The 21951-nt window shown below is 39.0% G+C and overlaps 1 protein-coding gene across 2 annotated transcripts; it reads right to left on the bottom strand.

Moving 5' to 3' along the window:
* Positions 1-69: 69 nt before the first annotated feature.
* On the bottom strand, positions 70-21765 carry tmem94 (transmembrane protein 94). Of its 2 annotated transcripts, XM_066664941.1 has the most exons (32): positions 21660-21765; positions 19201-19501; positions 15726-15845; positions 15489-15616; positions 14895-15031; positions 14507-14715; positions 14244-14395; positions 14034-14136; positions 13862-13948; positions 13648-13764; positions 12616-12672; positions 11229-11333; positions 10683-10856; positions 10163-10381; positions 9566-9875; positions 9038-9211; positions 8850-8952; positions 8445-8653; positions 7160-7341; positions 6651-6786; positions 6037-6152; positions 5847-5946; positions 5613-5721; positions 5337-5526; positions 5047-5124; positions 4740-4825; positions 4546-4627; positions 4261-4382; positions 4077-4171; positions 3780-3873; positions 3339-3509; positions 70-3199 (listed from the first exon to the last, which is right to left on the bottom strand). In XM_066664941.1, the coding sequence occupies exons 2-32, from the start codon at positions 19222-19224 to the stop codon at positions 3127-3129; spliced, it is 4062 nt and encodes a 1353-aa protein (XP_066521038.1). In that variant the 5' UTR covers positions 19225-19501; positions 21660-21765; the 3' UTR covers positions 70-3126. The 2 variants fall into 2 exon arrangements, with proteins under 2 accessions (XP_066521038.1, XP_066521040.1); XM_066664943.1 differs by lacking the exon at positions 12616-12672.
* Between the last annotated feature and the right edge of the window lie 186 nt (positions 21766-21951).

The raw sequence follows: 21951 nt of genomic DNA, 5'->3' as shown, positions 1-21951 counted from the left end.
GTTTGTTGACACTCGTTTGTCCAACGTTTATTTTAGAAAGTAAGGCCAAAAATAGGTTTTCAGTTCTTAATCAATCAACCAGCCAACCACTCAGTCAATAAGCAAGCAGTCCAACATTGCTCAATAAAACAATGTAGAGAGGATGCATCCCATCCAATTGTATGCTTTTCTAACTTACCACAAGTCAAAATAACACAGATGTGATTCCATAATACAGATTATTAAGGTTTTAAAAATGTATATTTATTAACAAATTGGCTCACAAATCATTTGGAAAAAAGTAAAAGACATCTTAAAAAAAATACAAAAATGTACATTTATACATTTGGTGAACATTCATAGATTGTAAAATTCTTAATAGTAGTTGGTGCAAACCGATCTAAGTTTTGTTCTGATAATTTGTTTTGCACAAATGTGTGTGTGGGTAGAGAAGCTGAGCCTGGTTCATAAAGCAGGATAAGGCTGATATGAACAGAGGAAGCACCTGCAACACCTGCAGTTCATGCAAGATAGAATTAACATACTCCGAAGTGGACAAGACTTTAAAACATTGTCTTTGCATTCGCAATATCTTTTGTCATGCATATATCTTAGCAAAAAAAAAAAAAAGTTTATTTGGTAAAACATTAAAAATAACCAGGATATTATAATTTTCCATATACACAAATAATTATGACCAAACAATTATACATTTTAAGCTGATAATCCAGTACTGTACATACAGAATTGTTCAGTGCTTCTGACAAACATCTTCCCTGTTTTCTGTAATATGTCACCATTTGCAATTATGTGAGCACTACAGCACCAGTTTGCTGTGCCAGCGCCCATTGCGTTGCCCTGTCATGTCTGATTTACAAGTGTGTACACAACATACAGCCTATGCCCTGAGGTGGACACTTAGCATAAGGGCTTCAAAAACATTGTGTATGTACTGCATGAAGTGCCTTGAAAATAAAATAAAATGCAGAATGATGATGCATGGAGTACTGAAATATGCACAGTTAGGATTAGATACAATATTCAGAATATGTCACACTTCAGCCAGTCTGTGTAAAAAGGCCTGTTTAAATAAAATCAATAAAAAGATGTGTCATGAAATAAATAACAACACAGAGGACAAATCTGAAAAGACAAGTACAATTATTTTGAGCATAATCTAGAGGCTTAAGCACTTACAATAGCATATCTCCAGGAAAAGCATCTAGCTGGCCATGAAATAAAAAGATTGCAAGTTTATGAATCATTTTCCCCAGGGAATCTACAGTAACACTCTTGTGTATGGATTCAGAGAGAATAAAACTTTAGAAGTACATGAAAATATGCAAAATGGGTTAGACAGACCAAACAGAAGTAAGACCATTGCGAGCACTGTTGGCTTCACCGAAGACTGAGTACACAGCTCACTGCTGTAAAGCAGGAGCATTCTATAGTGTGCTACTCTTTCAAATCTTACTGTCTGAATTAGTATTAGTAGCTCTCGCATAACTGCAATGAGAATCAGTCTATATGAAGAGCCAGCAATTTTCTAATAGACATTACAGTGTTCATAGGAAGGAGAAATGCTGGTCTTTTTAAAAACAGCATATTGATCCTGGTCAAACAAACGAGTAAATACTCATGTATTAACTTTAAAATAAAAATGGAATACAGCTGACACAATTGACAAGAGGTAGAATAGCCCTCCCTCCCTCCCTCCCTCCATCCCTAAAATCAAATGTAATATTTACAGCTGAGAATTCTATTTAAAACAGTGATCCAGCCCTGGCTGTGTGATTAGAAAGCAGGCAAGCATTACTGTCTTATCAAAGCATGCATGTTTCTGCAAATACTCAGTCTATTCTGGCTGACATTCACATATGTAAACAGAAGTCAAATTTAGACAACACAGAGCATATCAAAATATTATACAAAGCTAGATGATTTTTTTTTTCTATTCATAAAAGCCCTCACTGATTTTTATTGATCTCCTTAGAGCTGGTGGTCTAGCTGTTCACATAATATAAAAATAAACAGAGCCTACCAAATATCATTTATTTCACATCTCGATTTCCTAACAAGAAGTTTCTAACAATTCTCAGTCAGAGGAGCAGCACGAATTAAAATGTGCCAAGCCATTGTCTGGTTTATATTTGTTCAGAAACCTGGTATTTTAGCTTCAGCTATCCAAAGGCTTAGATACAGTACATAATCCACCTATAATACCACAACATCTGACTAGACTCCCATCGGTGTAGATTAGAGATGAACACATGCTGCTAGAACAAACACCTTCCGTGCCTCTAGAACTAGGATCTAGACCGGGATGTGCTTCAAAGTTCCCAAAGAGAAACTAAGTGTTTCTAATTTAAGTTCTTACTATTACCACAGATGGGTCGTTTAGTCTAAGAATTTGAAAACAAATGCAATCTTTACAACTGGCTAAAATGGACCAAATGTTTCTCTAATCACACATTTTGCAGCAGAACATCATTCCTTTCAGTAAGGGCAAAAAAGTTCCCCTGCCAATGTGAGGTATTTTGAAGTACAGACTCACTTTCAAATCTATTAGCTTTAAGCTAAAAAGCCTCTTCAGTTTGTTATGATGCAGTAAAGAGGAAATAAGCTTAAGAAACCACTTGACTGACCACGTGTTAAATCTGACTGAATTCCAGTTCTGACTAAAAATGGCAGAGAAAATGTACTCAGCTTTGCTATTACAAAAATATCCCTTAAACAGTACTCAGTCTGACTTACCATAGCATTAGAAGGTTTTGGTAAAATGAGATATTAGGTAAAATAGGCTTATAAGTAAGCAGCCCAGGGACCATTCAAATCATTTTGTAGTTTTCAAGATAGCTTCACCCTTCAATGCAGGTACAGTATTCCTTTGTTTAAATGCAGTTTAACCGGGTGCCTTTAAAAAAAAAAAAACAATGGGTAAAATAATCATTCCTAGCTTAGACTGAATGCTACTGTGGGCTCAGTCTCTGTCCTCAGTTTTTCAGTGGCTTGAAGAGGATCATCTGTGTTGGAGTCAGGCACTGCACACTCTTCTGAAGACTGTGGAGGTGAGTGACCCCTCACTCCACTGCTAGTCATCAGTGGAAACAATGAGCTTATATCAAAACAGACTTGTGCTCTTGCAGCTCAAAAAGGAGAGTTCATTCCCAGCTTGGTCTCAAACTGGAGTTTCTGTCGTTTCTGGTAACGTACACGTACCCTGAAAAACAATATTACTTTCACTGTGAGGTAACTTAGCCAAACCTGTGTGGTTTATTTAACATTTTTAAACATTCATTGCTGCAAAGATAGACCTACATGTTTAAGCCATTTCCCCTCTTGTTTTGATTATGTCCTACCTGATTTCATGTAGCTTGACAGCTTCATTGATCAGCACCACCAATACAATAGACAGCGGCACCGGCACCCAGACATCCGGGGACACTTGACTCAGAGTAAAATTAAACTGTTTACTTCTGTCATGCCATAACTGATAGTCAATTGTAGCCTGCACAACCTGACCCAGCAACCTGAGAAAGATGAGTATAGAAGGAAAATAAAAGAATTAAAAAAAAGGTATAGTTTACATATTTACTTAATTGCAAACTTGAAAATGTCACTTCTATTACCACTGATAATACTGATCATAAATTACATCATACTTAAAGAGTTTATGTAGTATGTAAACATTTATAACATAAAAAAAAATTACAATTTACTGTCCATATAGTTCATATATGAAAACTAAAACAGAAACTCCCTGCTCAAACAAGAAAATGTCCTATGAAACCAATACTCACACAATAGGCACAGTGAGACACCACCATGTGTTGCTGAAAGGGTTCTTCCTCCACAGTGGCTGAGAACGGTGTACATAGCTAAGAGAGATCACCACTGTCATATGTTTGAGAAAGAGAGAGAGAAAGAGAGAAGGTGTAATCTGTTTGCTGCACTTTGGCCAGTAAATAATTTTAATAAATAATTCAAATTAATGAAACATTTTTCATGCAAAAAAACCAATCAATTCGTCCACCCATCTTTCTATATGCACACTGGTAATTTTAGTTACAGTAAGGCAAGGAAGGGACATCTCTTACCAGTGTGCAGAGCCAGAAACCCTGCCATGACTTTTTGAATGAGCAGCAGATGATTAGAAAAATCACTGAACCACTTTGGAGCTTGTTCAGACGAGCTGCAATTAAATGCAAAAAAAGGGATCAAATGATAAATCAGCTAATGTTTTCTGATTTAAAAAAATAGTGCAATGACCATTGCATGTACCTAGCATTAAAGATGAACATGTTAGGACATAATCTGTGCAGAGAAAAGCCAAAGCCCAGCAGGAATGCACACACTGTAAGACCAAACTTGAGCAAGAACCAACCCAGGAAGTACTGTTGAGTCTAGTGAAGGTAATAAAAAAAGAGACATATTTCAAATTATTATTGATTCCAACTGCATAGACATTCACTAACACTGATGCAGTAACTGTATCCACAGGTATAACAGAGAACGGAATGTGCCATTTGATGCTATTTGTGCCCTTTGTCAAAAGACATGACCAACCTTCCGGGGAATGGCATCCAGATTCTTTCCAGTGGCAACTGTCATCACAGACGTGTCTGGTGGCTTCCCCAATAAGGACACACTGTGAAACATGCACACACACACCAAAATCAGAAGATAGGCCATGGTAACAGTACCATGACATCTGTCAGTGTGACAAACCGAGACAGAGAGAGACAGACTGACTTTCTTACCTTAGCAGTGGGTAACAGAAACAGGAAAGCCACAGAATGTCTGTTATGTTCATTGGAGGTGGAAGCTGTGTAAGACAGGCCAAAAACTGCAAGGGAGAATCACTGATGTGTAGTTGGACATTTAAAATGTTTTATATATATAAAATCATTTAATTAATTAATGATTTCATTAATTGTGATGGTTGGCTATTTTGAAAGAACAATTACAATCTCGTAAAATGGTGTAGCTTAATGGTTTTTAAAGGCTTAATACATTTGTTATAAGACAATATGAAGGTGCAACACCACCTGCTTAAGCTCTATTTACCTGAATGATAACCAAGGTAAGCTGGCACTGCAGGAGGAAAAGGAAGCACTTGCGAATTCCAGAAGTGGTGTGCCTGGCCTGCAGAGTAAATATATGAACCCAAAAATGTTCTACTTACATCTCAGGTTGTGGATTTCATATAATATATTAATAGACATTTATCCATTTATTATAAAAGCGTAATATAAAAAGTTACACTATGTTAATATGTTTCTGGGTGCATGTCTGGGCTCTAAATTTGAACTTATTTTGCCTCATACACATGGAGTGGATGAGTGAGCATGGAATACCTGTTCTATGAGTTTGACCAAGCTGACACTTTCTCCGTGGTGGAAAGAGATGGAGCAGCCGAGGCTGTTGAGGCGGGCGCTCAGGCTCAGGGGTGAAAGCTCCTCATGCACTTCACTCACTCCACAGCCAGCTGCATAACCAAATGTCTCCCATGAGCATCGTGAAGGGTACAAAGGGTCCAGAGAGATACTGCAACCAAACACAAAAAACTCAACATGTTGTAAAACTAATCACGTATCATTAGTTAATACCAAACAGCAGAGGTATATAGGCACCTGAGGTCACTCTGCAGGAATAGGCAGCTATTGCGGAAGTTGGCTGAGCTCCCCAAACAGCATGTGACTTCTCTGTTTTCCTGCATAATTTTCATCATCTCACACATGGCTGTAATATACATACAAACACTGCTTTTAGGTGTCCAGTATACAATATTCAGTCAGTTCCTTGTAAATCTATTCCAATGGTGTTGCAAGAGATCCATATTTTTGGATCCGCCCTTAGAAACTCACTTTCCGGTGTGCAGTCTGTGAAAAGGGGCACCAGCAAAGGCACATTGTCAATGTTCTTCAGATGAGGGCGAACCTGGTGAATACCACGAGGTAGCTTGGCCTACAAACACACATGCAATAGTATGACTAATTCTCCAATGTGGTGAAATTCTCACAAATGCACTGACAACAGTCAGAGAATGAAACTTACTCTGTTGCAGTCCTCTAGAAAGCTTGGCACATCACTATCTGTGGGCTGAAAACTGGCAAGATCTGACTGGCCTTCATCCTCAGGAAGTAACGGCCCTTCAGCGTCATCCCGAGAATCTGAAACACCATGAAACAAAGCCTGATATGCAATAACTAACCACAATTTCTATGAATCAAAGAATATTATAAAACTGTAATCCTTTCCATGATCAATCAGCTAAAAACTAAAGAAACAACTACAACTGATGGACCACAAGAGTCAAATGCCTAGACCCATCCAGGAGGTATTATCAACTTGTTATACTTCTAGGTTTAAAAGACAGCCGTGTTAGTTAATGAATGCATGAATGAAAGAATAATTACAATTTTCACTTTAATTTGTTGTGTTATGGTAAAATAGATCATGCACAAAAAGACTTTATCCATGGATTACACGTGTGTAGCACCAAAATATAGACTTTGGAATTGCAAAATTTATTTACAAAATAAATGCATATGCTTAATACAGAAAGTGTGATGACTGGAAATCATTGTAAATCTTTGTGATTATCAGTGGAATTTGCAACAGTTAAATCTTATTGGGACCACAACACACACACATTCGTGCGCACATACCCTGCAGTAGCTCATCATGCACAGAGCCTGCCTGACTGGGACTTGATGGTGCTCCATCACCATGGCCATCTCCATTAGGTGTGAGGGAGATATGACAGTTCCAGCCTGTTTCCAGGCCCATTTTCTCTGCAAACACCTGGCACACAGTTACATACAAATTCATTCTACACAGCACTGCAAAATCACAATATCTGCCAGCACACAAAGAATAACAATCTTTGAATTAAGGCAGCAATAGAGTAACTAGAGTACTTCCATACCAGATTAATTACTTGATACTTAATAAATCTATTAGGCCTTCTTCAGTTGCACTAATGGTGCAATAAAAACAATAGCCCCAAATGAATTTAATATACCTTAGAGCATTATGGAGTGTTTTCCTTTCTTTAATTTAATGACAAAAATAAAAATCCATTTAAATTTTTTCATAACTTGTCTAGAAACTGTTGTGGTCTTATAACGTATACATTTCTTTAACAGTGGTCCTTAGTTTACTTCTTGGACAGTACCTTACTACGCAGCTCATCTTCTCTAGAGAAGTAGACAAAGCGGATGCATGCTCCCACCAGATTCTCAATAAGCCGTACAGTATCCAAACGGGCCTGGAACTGTGATGACACCATGCCCATGAAGATCTGTCCACTCAGCGCCTGAACACAGTCCTCCTTCTCCAAGGTCTCTCCAATTCCCTCTGAAACACAGAGACATAATAAAAAAAAATTATTATGAATAGAACTTCATAGGCATGGTGTCATCACAGTTCCAGGCCCATTTGGATACTGTGCGGTTTATTGAAAATCTGGTGGGAGCATGCAACACGAGGGTATTGCAACCAGTGTTTTGTACTTCTACTACTACTATACTGATGTTAATAATAGGATTTTATCTCCAAACACTACCCCCTTCAAACTGTCTGTCTTTATAAATTCAAGTTTCCACTGGCACATGTATAAAGGAGTTCATGGCCAAAGAAACAAATATACAGACAGCATGCAATATTTCACTGTTCCATTTTACGTGTTCTATACTGTGTATTAAATTTGCCTTCTTTCAGTGTGTTTTCATTTAAATGTGAACTATCTGATATTTTAAACACGCTCAATCGGATATTTATGCGTATTTTATGGAAATCTTTGAAGCCCTCTTCAATTACAATGTGGCTCCATGATGTTATATATTTTCTTAGATGGGACAAGATAAGATTCACTTTAAAAGGCAACACTGCTGCAGTTTATGTTAGGTGGAACAATGTATGTTTGTGCATATGTCTGTGTTTTGGCTTGGCGTTCTGTGGGTGAAAATAAAAACTTGAGGAAGCTTACTAATTGAATTTATGATTATTGTTTATCCTGTACGTCTTGTTTTATTTTGCTATTTTTGACTTCTTGGTTCCTCAATATAAATAAATAAACAAACTAACATTACTACAGCAGCAAACAACAAATTCCAGTGTAAAAATACAGTGGAGTAAAGGCTTTCTGAACAAAGAAGTCACACACCCTCTGTGTGCACTGTTCTCTGCTCTTTGTTTTCATAGCCAGTCTGCTGGTGCATTCGTGTTAGTCCCACCCAGTGGAAATTTTTTCCAACCCCCAAAAGTGTGCTCACTACCGAGAAGGGAGGCAAAGTGCTCTGGTGTTCCAGTGTGACATTCACTGACAGAATGTCATGTACTGCATCGCGAACTTTGGGTTGACTGACACTTTGTCATGCTAAAATTAGATGGATATTTTAAAAGTTTCATGCACAGGTGAAAGGGAAAGGACCAAATCCCAGGCCATTTAAATTTCTCACCATCTGAACTCCAGCTGTTGCGCCGGTTGCAGTGTTTAATGGGTGTAGTGCTGGGCAGATCCACTCCAGAGAAGAGTGTTGGGCCTGGAGCCAACTCAACACATTTCCCATTAAGTTGGTGGGAGAGCACCACCTGCATGGGCTTATAGGCAAAGGCAGAGCAGTAACCGGATAGACATGCACGCTGGTAAAAGTCCAGAACCTTCTTCCTGTGGAGGGAGGAAAAATACTATATTAAATACTGCAATATTATATGCATAGAATTTACTAGGGTCAATAATATGGGTCTGAGAACAGACAATTATACTATTCAAATCAGAATAAAAAAGATACCATTAAACCATTAAAGCTAAATTCCAAAAATGCCAGAGAAACAGACTCAGAATGTATTCAAGTCTATTTGACCTATCTGATCCAGAGAGAGGGTAGATGTCTGTGCCGTCCCAAAAATCTGTGCAAGATTCCAGGATTAGGTCAGCGGAGCCGTGGGAGAGCATCTGCACATTGTCTGAGAAGAATTCAAAAGGTCACTGACTGCACAAACCAATGAGAAAAAACAGGAAATAGGCAGAGACATGCTGAGGATTTCTCACTGGTAGTGCTGTCCCGGACTAGCAGGCTTATCAGGTGACTGATGGGTGGCTGACGTTTGGTAAAGTGGTTTAGGCGGCGTGGGGCTGACTCTCTGGTCTTCTCTCCACAAGGCAACTGGTACAAGGCCAAGTGGTTCTCCTGCTTAAAGAGTTCTCTCGCTCCAGGGGTAAAACCTTAACAAGGGCACCAGGACACAACATCACTGCATCTAGTGTGAAATGCTACGTTTATGAATAAAATATTCAGGGTCTTTGCTGTTTGATATAAAAAGCAAACTTTAAAACATGGATCATTTAAAAAGCACTGTCTCCCTACATAAAAGACCCCTGGGATACCTGGTAAATTCAGTGTATTAATAGAGCTCTTTAGTGAAACCACTTCTTCAGTTAGCTTACTTGAATATGAGCAGTGAAATAACTAAACTGCAGCTCAATGTTTGCTGAACATGCAATGGGTTTTAACCAGCAGCTGCACTGTTATAATTCTTATTAATATTATATATGTATGCTATTAAGTCCTGTGATTACCTATGAGTCGGGAAAGCTCGCAGAGGCCCCAAGGCACCTGCACAGGTAGAACGGCACCGTGGCTCTCCTGTAGTGCCAGGTTGGACAGGTGGTCTGAGAAGCGGCACAGTTGTTGAGTGACTGTAGCGTTGCATAGGTTCAGCATGATGTTGAGGCCCAGGGGCTTTAAAGAAGACAGGTGTCCTTGCCAACTGGAGTCATCAAATAGGATACTGACAGGGTTCTGTTGGTCCTGAGACAAGCTCAGCATCTCCAGGTGATAATCACATACAAAGTCATCTGCTTCACACAGACCATCAATGCCACACAGCTGAAAACACACATGCACAACTGGTTATGAAACAACATAAAAGAGACAATGTTAGTGTTCATTTTATGAATATCAGATGATGCATTATAAAATTCTGTATTTTATAAGACTGCATTTTTTCTGACACTTGCATTAAATTGAGAACAATTACAGGGTTCCCAGAAGGCATGAGGCAACACCTTCAGGAAAAACAAAAAACAAAAACAACCCTATAGCCAAATGTGACTGTTCCTCTTTAACTCAATGCACCACAACACAGTGAGGAAGGGTGAGAATGTGTGTGGTACCTGAGCACACTCTTCTTCACCCCCCTCTGTGTCATGGCTGAAGCTGACATTGGAGCCAGATGGGTGTTTGGAGCGCGTGCTCTGGGGCCCTCTGCGTGAACGCTGCATGTCACAGGAGCGTACTGTGTCATGTGACATGTCACTAGGCTCTGGCTCATTAGTTTGATGAACTGAGGGCTCAAAAGCAGGAACACTTAGAAGAGCCTCAACTTCCTGAGCCTATGGAGAAAAAACAATAACCAGATAGGGATAAGAATTATGTTTTAGTTTACTACTAGTTTAGAAAAATTAGTGCACCATATATGATGATGATAGAGCACTTTTATAACATGACAACAGATTTAAAAAACACACTCTGCTGACGCTGCAATACTCTGGTGTTACAAACTACTGAAGGGACTCAGTAAAAGTAAAATGCAGTAAAAGTAAAATGACAAAAGCCTGCTGCTTCACTCATTTTGCGTGCAATTCCAAAATTGGCTCTGTTTTGTAGTATAACCCTGTCCACCCGTTTCCTCACCTCATCTCTGTCCTCATCTCCTTCTAATCGACAGTAAGAATTTATTGATAGATCATCTCGCAGGTCATCTTGGCTCTCATGTGGTGGTTCAACACGTCCACTAAAGAAGAGCACAGTTTCTGGGCTGGGGTTGGGCCAGGACAACACTCCCTGCTTATCCACACAGCACAAAACCTGCAGTGGTAACATACAAATTAATACACTCAAGAGATACTGTGATATTAAAATTACTGAAAAAAAGAAATCATGTATTGTAAATTTAATTTCATACTACATACATTTTTGTCCAAACAAGTTTGCAGCAGCAAGTTTATGGTTAAAAATAATTTGCCAATATTGGGATCTTTAAGGTCTTAAACACTTGTTCCATATGTAACATCAACTGGCTTGTGTATGTTGCAACTGTGCTAACAGATAAACACTGAAAATGTTCAAGGGTGTTTCATGTTTTCAGTTAGACCACAGATTGTGAGATTAGGGTTTTAAAAAGTAGAAAAATCAAAACTATTAACGTTTAAAAGCAGTGTGTGGGGTTCGAAGACTTACAGTCACTGATCCTAGGTTCTGCAAGAGACTGGAGGTGTAGCACAGTGTTTGAGACTCTCCTTTCAAAACACCAAGCAGGTATCTCCACACACAGCACAGCATCTCCTACACACATGCACAAAGACGCGCACACACAGTATAGTCACACACAGTATAGTCACACACACAGTCAGTCAAAATGACAATTTTGCTCTCATGGGACATTCATCTATGTGTTTCCTTTTGTTTTTCTGTTGATGTATAAACGAAATGGCATGTTTGAATCTTTGGAGCCAAGCTATAAACACACACACACACACGTCAAAAAATGATATAAATGCAAGTGAAAGCATCTCAATTCTAGTCAATAGTCTAATTTTTACATGAATATCACAATTCAACCTTTTTCTAGACACTTGGCAAGTTATAAACGATTGTATCCACTTATACAATAAGACCCATTATTTAATGGTAATGGAAAGAGTATCATCATAGGAACCAAGAGGTATATCAATTACTTTTAACATGCTTTGACTTACAATTTATCATATTTTGCAAAATAACTAAGTCAGTGCAATACTGAAGAAAGGCATATGACTTCTCTTGGATGCATTCAGATTCAGAGGATGACTTGTTTATGAAGCTAAATGCAAATATCACTTGAAATAGAGAATTTGGGTTTCAACAAAGCAGGCATTTCAGCATTAATAAGGGTTTGGGAAACTGGTGCCACACACATCCAATCGTAATTACAGTAAAAACTTGCACAGCTTGAAACAAGAGAATCAACTGAACAACCAAAGTCAAAAAGGGTTGCTCTACATCATGCTTTCCATTACCTCACCATCAACATTTTACAGGATTAAAAACACCTTTGTTAAGTGTCAATATTTACTATTTACCTTAAGTCAGCAAATGTGATAAAACAGAGTTCATTCCAGGAAGCCCAAGCTAACAGTGAGAGCAGTACGTTCTATCATGCAGATAATAGACGCACAAGGGGAGCAAACAGGCACAGGCTGGGAGACTGTGTGACTGGTGCAGGACTGGCAAGTGACAAGCCAAATAATAATTTAAATATAGCCAAAAAAAAATAAATAAATATGCTTCAAAAATCAATAGGACCTTGATCTAGACGCTGATACTGCAACAACAGTCAAAAAAGATGGAAATATAAAATACACACTACAGAGCCTACAGGTGTGCAATATAACAAACCAGAATGAATAGTATAAGGGCTAGCGTGCAATAAAGAGTGTTTTGTTTATATCTGAGAAGTGCATAAGGAAGGAAAAAAAAAAGATGACTACATGGTGGTGGTGCGACCCAGAAAGGGAGGTTGAGGGGGTCATGTGCAGTCTGTGAGGAGGGGTAGAGAGAGGAAAAGGGACGAATACAGAGGATGTACCTGGGAGGACACCACTTCCGTGTAGCTGCTTAGAGTGTCCTCAGAGAACTTAGCCAGCTGGGACAAGAGAAGAGGTAAATTAAAACCGCCTTTTCCGCTCCTCAGAAACACACTATGTCTGCCTAGTGCTTGCTCAATGCTGGACGTATAAGCTCACACTTAGTATGGTGCAGGTTAATACACAAGCCATTTGAACTGCACATGGGTTTTGTAAGCAGGAGTATTACATTTCTGAAGTGAAGGTAAGCAATGTCAGCTGTGTTATTTGTATATGTACTCTTACTAATCATTTAGATCAGACTCACAAATAATTCAATTTTATATAAGCCTTGTATTTGTAATTAAAAAGAAAAATATACGGCCAGAGACCATATACAATAAATATATTAAATAAAATATTTAGGCACTGATTGGTTCGGAGGAGGAAACAAAATGCTTAAGTTCATTAACAAGTTTTGTTTATGTGAAACTGCTGCATGCACCCTCCATAGGACGGGGTGATCTGACAACGATGACGTGGAGAATCCCTGCCACAGTACGTGCAGCTTGGAGCGGAGACTCAACCCCTGCCTCATTGGTCAATGTACAAGCTTCTCCACCAGATCCTTTTATCCCAACTCAGACAGGGCACAGGCAGTTGCGTGGCTTCTCAGTACCCTCGTCATCCGTTCCCACCACCCCCCCCATATCACATGTCTTCATTTCAACAACCATCTCATCATTCAGAGAAATACTTAAATATAGTTTATAAGTAGCAAGCAAAGCAGTTGGCCAAGGTGAATCAGAATGATCTTGGCTCTAATATTTAATTATAAACCTTATTAAAACACCAATGAAAGGTAGCAATATAACTGTGGTGTTGCTTGGATAAATATTATGTTTTTAAAAAAGCAAAAGTTTTAAAATTTCTATATTACTTTAATTATTAATACTATTATGTTATTTTCTGTTTTCAAAGAAAGAAAATAGAGAAGTGCAATCTAAGCTATATTAAGAACTAAGTAAACTAATAATAAGCTATAATTGGCTTACCAAGCCTGTTGGAGAATTGCGGCTGGATTCGGCCAAAACTCGTGCCTCTCCGTAAGCAATGACCAGGACCCACATAACAGGAAACAGCAGAGGTAGGATGGGCAGCACTCCCATCAGCTACATCAAGGGAGATTAAAGACAAAACCGCCACCAAATCAAGACCATTACGTCCTTCAATCCTGAAGTAATTTTATACTTAAAAAAAAACATTTACCTGCAGCTGGAAGAAGTTGAATTGGGCTGGGGTAAGATTGGGAGTGTCACAAAAGTAGCGAATTGTATTCACAGTAAAAAAAGCTACCTAGAATAACAAAAACAATTAATTGAAACCTAAGGCACACATTTCTAGAATCACATATTCTAAAAACAGGTATAATTTGACTTACCAGCACTGCTGGGCATGCAAACTTAGCTATGATCGACTGCACTGTGAACCGTTCATTATCAAGAGCTGTGATTGGTCGAAACAGAGCAAGATCAAGGCAATTCCTGAAAGAAGAGCATGCATCTAGGTTTTTCTACCATGCAGAAATATAGCAAACATGGATTTTATAAACAAAATAATGAAAATTCAACATTAAAGTCTATTACATTACCTGACATTGTCCAGTATAGGGGTGCGGACCACCCTGAAAAGGCGGAATTGCTGGGGACTGTGAGGTCCCCTTCTGTCGTTTCCACGTGGGGAGGGTGGAGGAGAGAATGGTGGAAACAGATCTCCCGGCTCTAGCACAATATGTTCATCATCCTAAGAGACAGATGTTCCCAACACATACAATTTATTAAAATATTAAAACAAAGGAAATGATCTTGTTTAAAACATCTACTCTAATTGGAAAACAAAATAGTACAAAATAACCTTAATGCCTCTAAGTGAGGCAAATGCCTCTTGGCCTGGTCTCAGTGCGATGATATCACCTTCCACCAACAAACTGACAGGCAGATTGACTAGTTGTTCATCACGATATGTCCAGTGCAGGGACCAGGATGGAGAGGAAGGTGTGTACAGGTCAGGATAACGAGAAGGGCCCCATCTGATTGGCTGTTCTTTGCTTCCCTCTAAATGAGCTGATATAAAAGACAGAACAATTACACCAATTGTAAAATTAAATATTATATTGTGTTATATTGCTAGTTATATTGCACCTAGCTGAACATTTTACATAAGACTACACATGACTATAAAACAAGGTGAACATAAAATAACATCCATACAATAAAAAGGACTGGATCAAAATATTCCTCACCATCAAGCTCTGAAATTATGGACTTTAAACGCTGCACCATCTCACACCTCCTTAGTCTCTGTTGACGTCCAATTAGCAAGAGGTTGAGCAGCAGCAGGAGGAAGAGAGCTCCAGCACTCACCAGTTCTATGCCTTGACTGACCAGAAAGAATACTGAACATTAAAATTAAGCTTGCATAACTAAAGATTTGCTTTTTGATTCTACAGTTTCCTTTATTTAATTAATTAATTTTTTAAGAATTCATTTTTTTTGTGGTAAAAACTAACAAAGCCTCTCTAACTGACCCCCAATTCCATAGATACTGAACTGGAAGGTTCATTCTCTACTTTACTCAAATTACACAACACATCTCAAAACATAAAATGATAAAGAGCTGCTCCTACTGATCTAATGTAAACTAGTTTGCACTGTAAACAAACCAACAAGAAAAACAATAAAACAGAAGTTTGTTTATATGTACTGTCACTAGATTTCCAAAAGGGTTGAGGTTTCCAGTGCCCCAGCAGATACAGTCTTCTTCTGATTAGTTAAATTTTCTTTTGAATAAGTATAGAAATTCACTACGTTGGGAAACAGCCTACACCTCAGCTCACCTGCCTTCTGGCTGGCTGCCATGGCAACACAGCAAACCAACCACGACAAGCAACGTGAAGGCAGCTCCAGGCCAGTGGAAGCATGAATGACGATCCTCATGGTGAAGGAAGCTCCTAGCCCATAGTTCCTATAAAAGTTCACACTCAAATGTATTTAAAATGAATCAATGTCCCACAAATTTTTGACCAATGCACCATGACTCAAAAAGCCACACGGTGCGTGCTAAGCTGACTGACCTGTATAGTGAATTTGCGCTGGCTAAGCTTCTGGTGCTGCTCCAGCAGGCTGGAGAGCTGGTCCCGGAGGGTCCCCAGAGCCTGGGCTGTGGACAGTCCCAGTGGAGCTGCCCCTTCCTCCTGAAATAAGGATCCATGTCAAATAAATTATTAGATATCTAAAACATTGTGTTTTATACAGAGTCATTAAAGCATACAATGCACCATTAACCACAATTTTTGGGCAGCTGTGGTTTAGGGAAGCGGCCTTGGGTCTGATCGGTCATGGTTCAATCCTCACGACAGGCAGGAAATTTGGGGTTTAGGGGAGTGAAGGTACTATGCTGTCACCTCCATTAACCTACAACTGCTTACTGCCCGTAGTCCAATAGGGTGTATGTGCATGTGTGTGCATGCATGTGTTCACTGCAGTGGATGGGTTACAAGCATTATATAATGACAATTAAAAGGGGTGATAACATCACAAATATATTGTTAGGAATGCAAAAATATTTCAGAATCATATGCGAATTGCTACGTTTGTTTGAAGAAGTATAAGCATCAGACAAATGTTAAGATTTGACTGACACTTTAAAATGTTATTTGATGAAGTATTATACTGTGGAAGAGCACAATGTTCCATGGTGTTAAAACTTAGAAAAATATAGGATTTCCATAATTCTAAATCTAAAACTGACTGCTAGTTTTGAGGAAGCCAGTGTCTCACTACAGCCACGGCACAGAAGAAGAGAGCAGCACAGCTATAAATAGACCCAACAGTTTCCCACAGTCTGAGACAGAGGAAGACTATGCTAAACCCCCATAAAGCTTTCATGTTTAGGGAGGGTCTAAAGAGTGAGAGTGATACAGTAAGTAAGTGGTAAACCATTGCCCATGGACATGTGTAGACTCTCTATAAGCAAAGGTTTCCCAACTACTTACCAATCTTACACTTCTCTCTCGCTCTCTCTCTCATGATGAATTTCATAAATCCATATTACTGCTACAACTACAAACAGATACTCATGCGTGTGCTTTTAAATTCTTCAAGACAGCAAGCTAAAATGCTTAAATGTAAGAGGAAAGAAACAACCAGCACAGCCCTACAGAACTTTAGCATGCTAACACTGCTGCTAAAACATACTCACACTATCCTTCCAGAACCAGTTTCCATCTTTCAGGATCATTACCACGTCCTTGTGTGGCACAGTGTGGTTATTAGTCAGACACGACAGCGTGTGCCCAGTATGTGTGTGGGAGTGTGTGGGTCAGGACAGAGTGGTGGACAAAGTGGGGGCTGATGGATAATGTATGCTGCTGTTTCAGCATCCAGCCGGACAGTCCGGCCACTCCAGCTCTGCCCCAGCGCATTCTGTGTCTCCAGTCTAGTGCTGCTTGCCAGCAAAATGCACATCATGCCAGAACTGACTGTTCTGCACAGACAGAATGTGGAAGCCCCTCTTTTTAATGGATGGTATAATGCTAGCTTAAAGGAATGATAACTGGACAAACATTGAAATGCCTGCTAAACATTGAGCTAAAATATAATTGATAGGTTGTGCGTTCTTTTACATCACCTCATAAGTCATCTGCAAAATAAGCAAACAACAGACATCATTGACGTCAAACATGACTTACTTGATTTATTCTGCTTGGAAAACTGAAAGCTGCCAGACCATTCCTCTGAAGTGAAAACATTTATAGTAATTACAACTCAATGAACTAGAGCTAAGACATATTTTCTTATGTCTAACTTATTGCAGACAAGCCACTGGATCATTGAGATTAGCAAAACTGAAGGCAGGGAGATGTTGGGGCGATTTGAAGGGAAATAATTACTATGTTAAGAGGGAGAATGGCAAAAGAAAGGCTCTGACAGGCCAGCAAAAGCCTGCCCCAACCCCTCCATTTAGTGGGCATTCATCTGTCTAGCAAGCACAGCACTTTTCTATCTCACTGGAAATGGTCCGAATGGAAAGGGAGAGAGATAGTCAGAATGCATCCTCAGTGACCCTTCTGCCCCAGAGACTGTGCCCACTGTTAAACCTCTAAAGATGGGCCTCACACCTATCCGCTCTCAGAGCACAAATCAATAGCAGCATGGGGGAGTGTCCTGCAGAGGACTTTACTAACAAAGCTGAGATACACAACTGTATCAGGGTTTCAAGGACAAAGTGAAAACAGCACTGGGCAATTCATTTTGCCTGAACACTGCAAAGCAACACAACCTGCTTAATACTTTACCAGCAACAATTACACCCCATCATGCCTTTCATATTTTAAAAAGCTCATTCAGGATTTAGAAAAGACTGTTACTGTTTTATTACAAGGGTTATAGACATTTACTTTACTACAGGCATACCTGCTATTACACTGGCAGTAACTACTAATAAAGTAAAGACTTCCATCATCCAATTGCAATGCCTCCATCTAAAATGTTAATAATTAAATAAGGTCGAATTAGAAAGATCCATAAACAAGAGCAAAAGGTGAGCAGTGTACCCCAGTCATGTGCTTCTGAAGTCCAAATGTTCACATTGGGTACTTCTTAACCCAATTGTAGAACTGCTGATCCAAGAACAGATTCCCATCTTACTTACTTACTACAACTACTACAACAGGTAGTGTACAAGTGATACAAGATAAGGTCATCTACTCTTGGAAGCTTTGTAAATGCAAATGCAAACAAGCAATTATATGTCACTGTACAATACACAATAAGATGTCTCTCACATGTGTGAAAACAACACACCCACACACAAACAAACAAACACACAAACACATACAGACACTTATAAACAAACACAAACAAGCTAAAGCCACCAGATAGCTGCCCCTACTGCACAACGTACTGCAAAGAAACATGAATTCCCAGGCTCATCCTGCAGATATTCATTAACTCATTCATTTTCTTTAACAAATTTATAATCTTCAGGGTCATGATGGGTCCAGAGCACACCCAGAAAGATGGGAAACTTTTGAACAGCCCATCCACCTAACAACATGTGTTTTTAGATTTTGGGAGGAAACCGGAGCCCTGCAGATACTCCTGTTTTGAATGTATTACTTAATCTATTTTGGGTTAAAGCCAATTTATTTGCCTGATGTACAGCAGCTGAGACAAGATTCTGCCTGAGAGCTACATTTGTTTGTCTGAAGTTTTAAACCTTTAAATCTTTATTTATTCATTTTTAATGACTAATTTGTAAATCTGAAAGCATACTTGCATAACACATTTGGTGTGGGAGTGAGCCCTATAAAATATGTAGTATTTAATGGCCTATGAGCATAATTAAAAATAATATATCTGCAAGGTACATTTTTCAAAGTATTTTAAAGATCAGTAATAAAAAATAAACCCCCATTGGGTAATATAATATTAATAGATCACTGAAGGGCTGCAAGATGAAAATTTAATAAAACTTTGAAAACTGCAAGTGTACCACATCCACAAAAATCACCTATCCCCAAAGAGAAAGCAGCACCAGCTACACACCTGTTTTTTATCTTGCAGCTCCATGGCAGCCCGTGCCTCTCACCATGCTCTGTGAGGAGGCGTGGCACTTGTTGTCAGGGGTGACCCACCTCTTGATGTAGGCCCTGGCAGCAGAGGATGGCAAGCTTGTCCCCGGGCCCCCAGACACTAATCCCAGAAATACTGCCAGTGTGCAGGGAGCCTTGACACCCAGATTATGGGTGATAGTGTGCATAAAGCAAGTGCTGCTAGCAAAATCTGCCTCCTCTTCCTCTACAGTTGTGGATGATTGCTTTAGTGCTTCTTCTGGGATGCAGCTAACCTGAAGGAAAAAAAAGAAGAAAGAACGTATGATGCCAGTTTAAATAACACTACGTAAATTTTAGTATTTATGCTCCTGGGATCCACCTACAGTTGCAGAGTGCAATTTTCTTTTACAGCACAGTCCTGAAGTCAAAAACAAGGGGGAAATTGGTGGGGTGTTAACCTTCCCTCTTCCAAAATATACATAGGGCAGTCCCTGTTGTGCTGAGCTGGGAGTTATAATGGCAGAGATGCTCCTTATTACAGCTCAGTGATGCATAATAATGGTAATTATGATAAAATAATAATGCAGTTAGTCAGTTCGCTTAAAAGTAATGATATTTTTGATCCGAGTGACTGAAAGACATAGGGTGAATCCCATTTCACCCCTTAGCTCTACCAAAAAGACTTAACCTTAGGCAAATCTGAGGGGTAGGTGTAGGGCTAGGGCTAACCGCTAGGTCTAAGGAGTACAATGGGATTCTTATGACCAAGAGTCTCAATTCCTGTGGGGAAAGAGGGGTAGGGTCAAGTGGAAGGCTATTAATTTCTACTTTAATAAACTTCCACCTTAAATGTCGAAGCAATTATTTTCTAACGCCTGTGGCTAATACAAACTATAAAATGACACTAAAGGAAAAAAGGCACCAAATAAGCAGCTGAATATCACATAGACCTAAGAGTGGATAATTATATAGAACTGTGGAAAACATTTGATGCCCTCAATTTAACTATATTAATGTACAGAAGCTATGTTATCAATGCAGAGTGCCGCTTAATGACGTATGACATGCTCTTGAAGGGTTTTCCGGTTTAGTAGGGGAACATTTTAAACACTAAACTTATAACTCAGTTTTAAAGTGCAAGATAAGACTCAAAAACAAGGGGTCTGGTTAAAATTAAGAAATGGCATTCGACCATACCTTAATAATTATGTAGGACATTTATGAAGCATTATGCAGACAACCCATTACATATGACATTCTTAAAATGTGACCTATATGTTCCCATAATCACAGAAGGGTTTGGGATGATTAAAGATAAAATATAAACAATATATTATTTACGGTACCGTCTCAAGTTCACACTCAATATAGTCAACCAATTGGTATGCAATTGACCTCCATGGCACCTACATGACACAAATATCAGATTGACTCTTAAAAGGTCATTATTTACTACACACGGCACCAGACTAATCCTTAAGCTTAAACATTCCCCACAGATTCACCTGCTTCATGAGGCTAGTTAAAGCATAATCCCTCAGACATTCACAATGAACCCATGATGACAGAACTTCAAGTGACAGAGTGTTCAAAGTATTTCCCATATGGGTAAGTTGTTCTGGCTAATTAGACAAATTTATTTTTATACTTTACATATGTTATATTACCTTTGAGTTCTGATTTTTACAATTTGGTGTGTTTTACAGTTCTTTCTCCTTTCTTTGAATTCAGTGTGTTTGAAATAAGACCTTTTACAGGAAAATATCTGGGGATATCACATAAACACAGTCAGCTCTGTAAGTGCTAAATAAAGCTAGTAAATAACAATAATTCCTAATTAAATCATGAACCGTGTTGTTTCTGTGTGTGTTATTGGTGGACTGTTACTAACACACTGATAACTTGTGCTGTATCTCAAATGTCTCTCTGCCCCTTTTACAGGGCGATGTACAGGTCATGAAACTGGGGCGTCTACATCAGAACAGCGTACAATGTCTTAACTGGATACACATATGATACCGTCTTAAAATACATGTTTTAAATTCGAAGTTTGCAGGGTTATTTAGTGTCGAAGCCGTTATTTCATGTTCGTGTTAACGTAGTGCTAGTGCACCGCGTTAAGAGTAAAATAACTCCAATTGGTACTCGGCCCAAAAAACCGATTAATGTTAAGATTTTAAGTCAGAGTCCTTGCAAGCAAAAATAAATAAACAATTTGCAAAACAGCGCTCCGTCGAACTGTAAACCCACAGTTAAACAAAATGACCATTTATCTTGTCACCTGTTGTTTGTCCGTATCGTTATTAGAGGTCTCGTTTGTAGAGTTAGTGCATGTAGCTGTTAGCTAACGTTACTTTCCACGGAGGACTTAAACAGCGGATTCCGCGTTGGCTGCATACAAACAGAAAAATGTGCAGACAAAGCGATTTATACAGATAATATCTAACTTACTTAATGGACGTGTCACATCATTAATGAAAGGTGTCTTCGTTTGTCAGCAGACGAGTCCCCTCTGTCTCAACAACCCTGACTTTCCTTCCCCTTACTCTCTGATGACGGCCATGTTAGTGAGAACAAGCGAGTCGCAGCGAGTCGGTTCTTTTTAATCGGTTCCTATCTACAGACTAGTCAATCTGATTCATTAACCGAACTGAACCGCATGAACGGTGGTGTGCCACCAAAATTAATTTGTTTATAAATATTGGGCTATAAGCCGTAAAATAATTCATAATCTGTTGAAAAC

Source organism: Hoplias malabaricus, chromosome 3 (genome assembly GCF_029633855.1).
Source record: "Hoplias malabaricus isolate fHopMal1 chromosome 3, fHopMal1.hap1, whole genome shotgun sequence".
Taxonomy (NCBI): domain Eukaryota; kingdom Metazoa; phylum Chordata; class Actinopteri; order Characiformes; family Erythrinidae; genus Hoplias; species Hoplias malabaricus.
This window is presented reverse-complemented; position numbering and strand designations above follow the sequence as displayed.

What these genes read in the sequence shown, in the direction of transcription:
- tmem94 (XM_066664941.1), bottom strand. Translation starts at nt 19,224, where the DNA reads ATGGAGCTGCAAGATAAAAAACAG. An exon ending in AGCTGCAAGATAAAAAACAG is followed by an intron (nt 15,846 to 19,200) that starts GTGTGTAGCTGG and finishes TCCTTATTTCAG; the next exon opens with GAGGAAGGGGCAGCTCCACT. An exon ending in CCTCTCTCTGGATCAGATAG is followed by an intron (nt 8,654 to 8,849) that starts GTCAAATAGACT and finishes CTCCCTCCACAG; the next exon opens with GAAGAAGGTTCTGGACTTTT.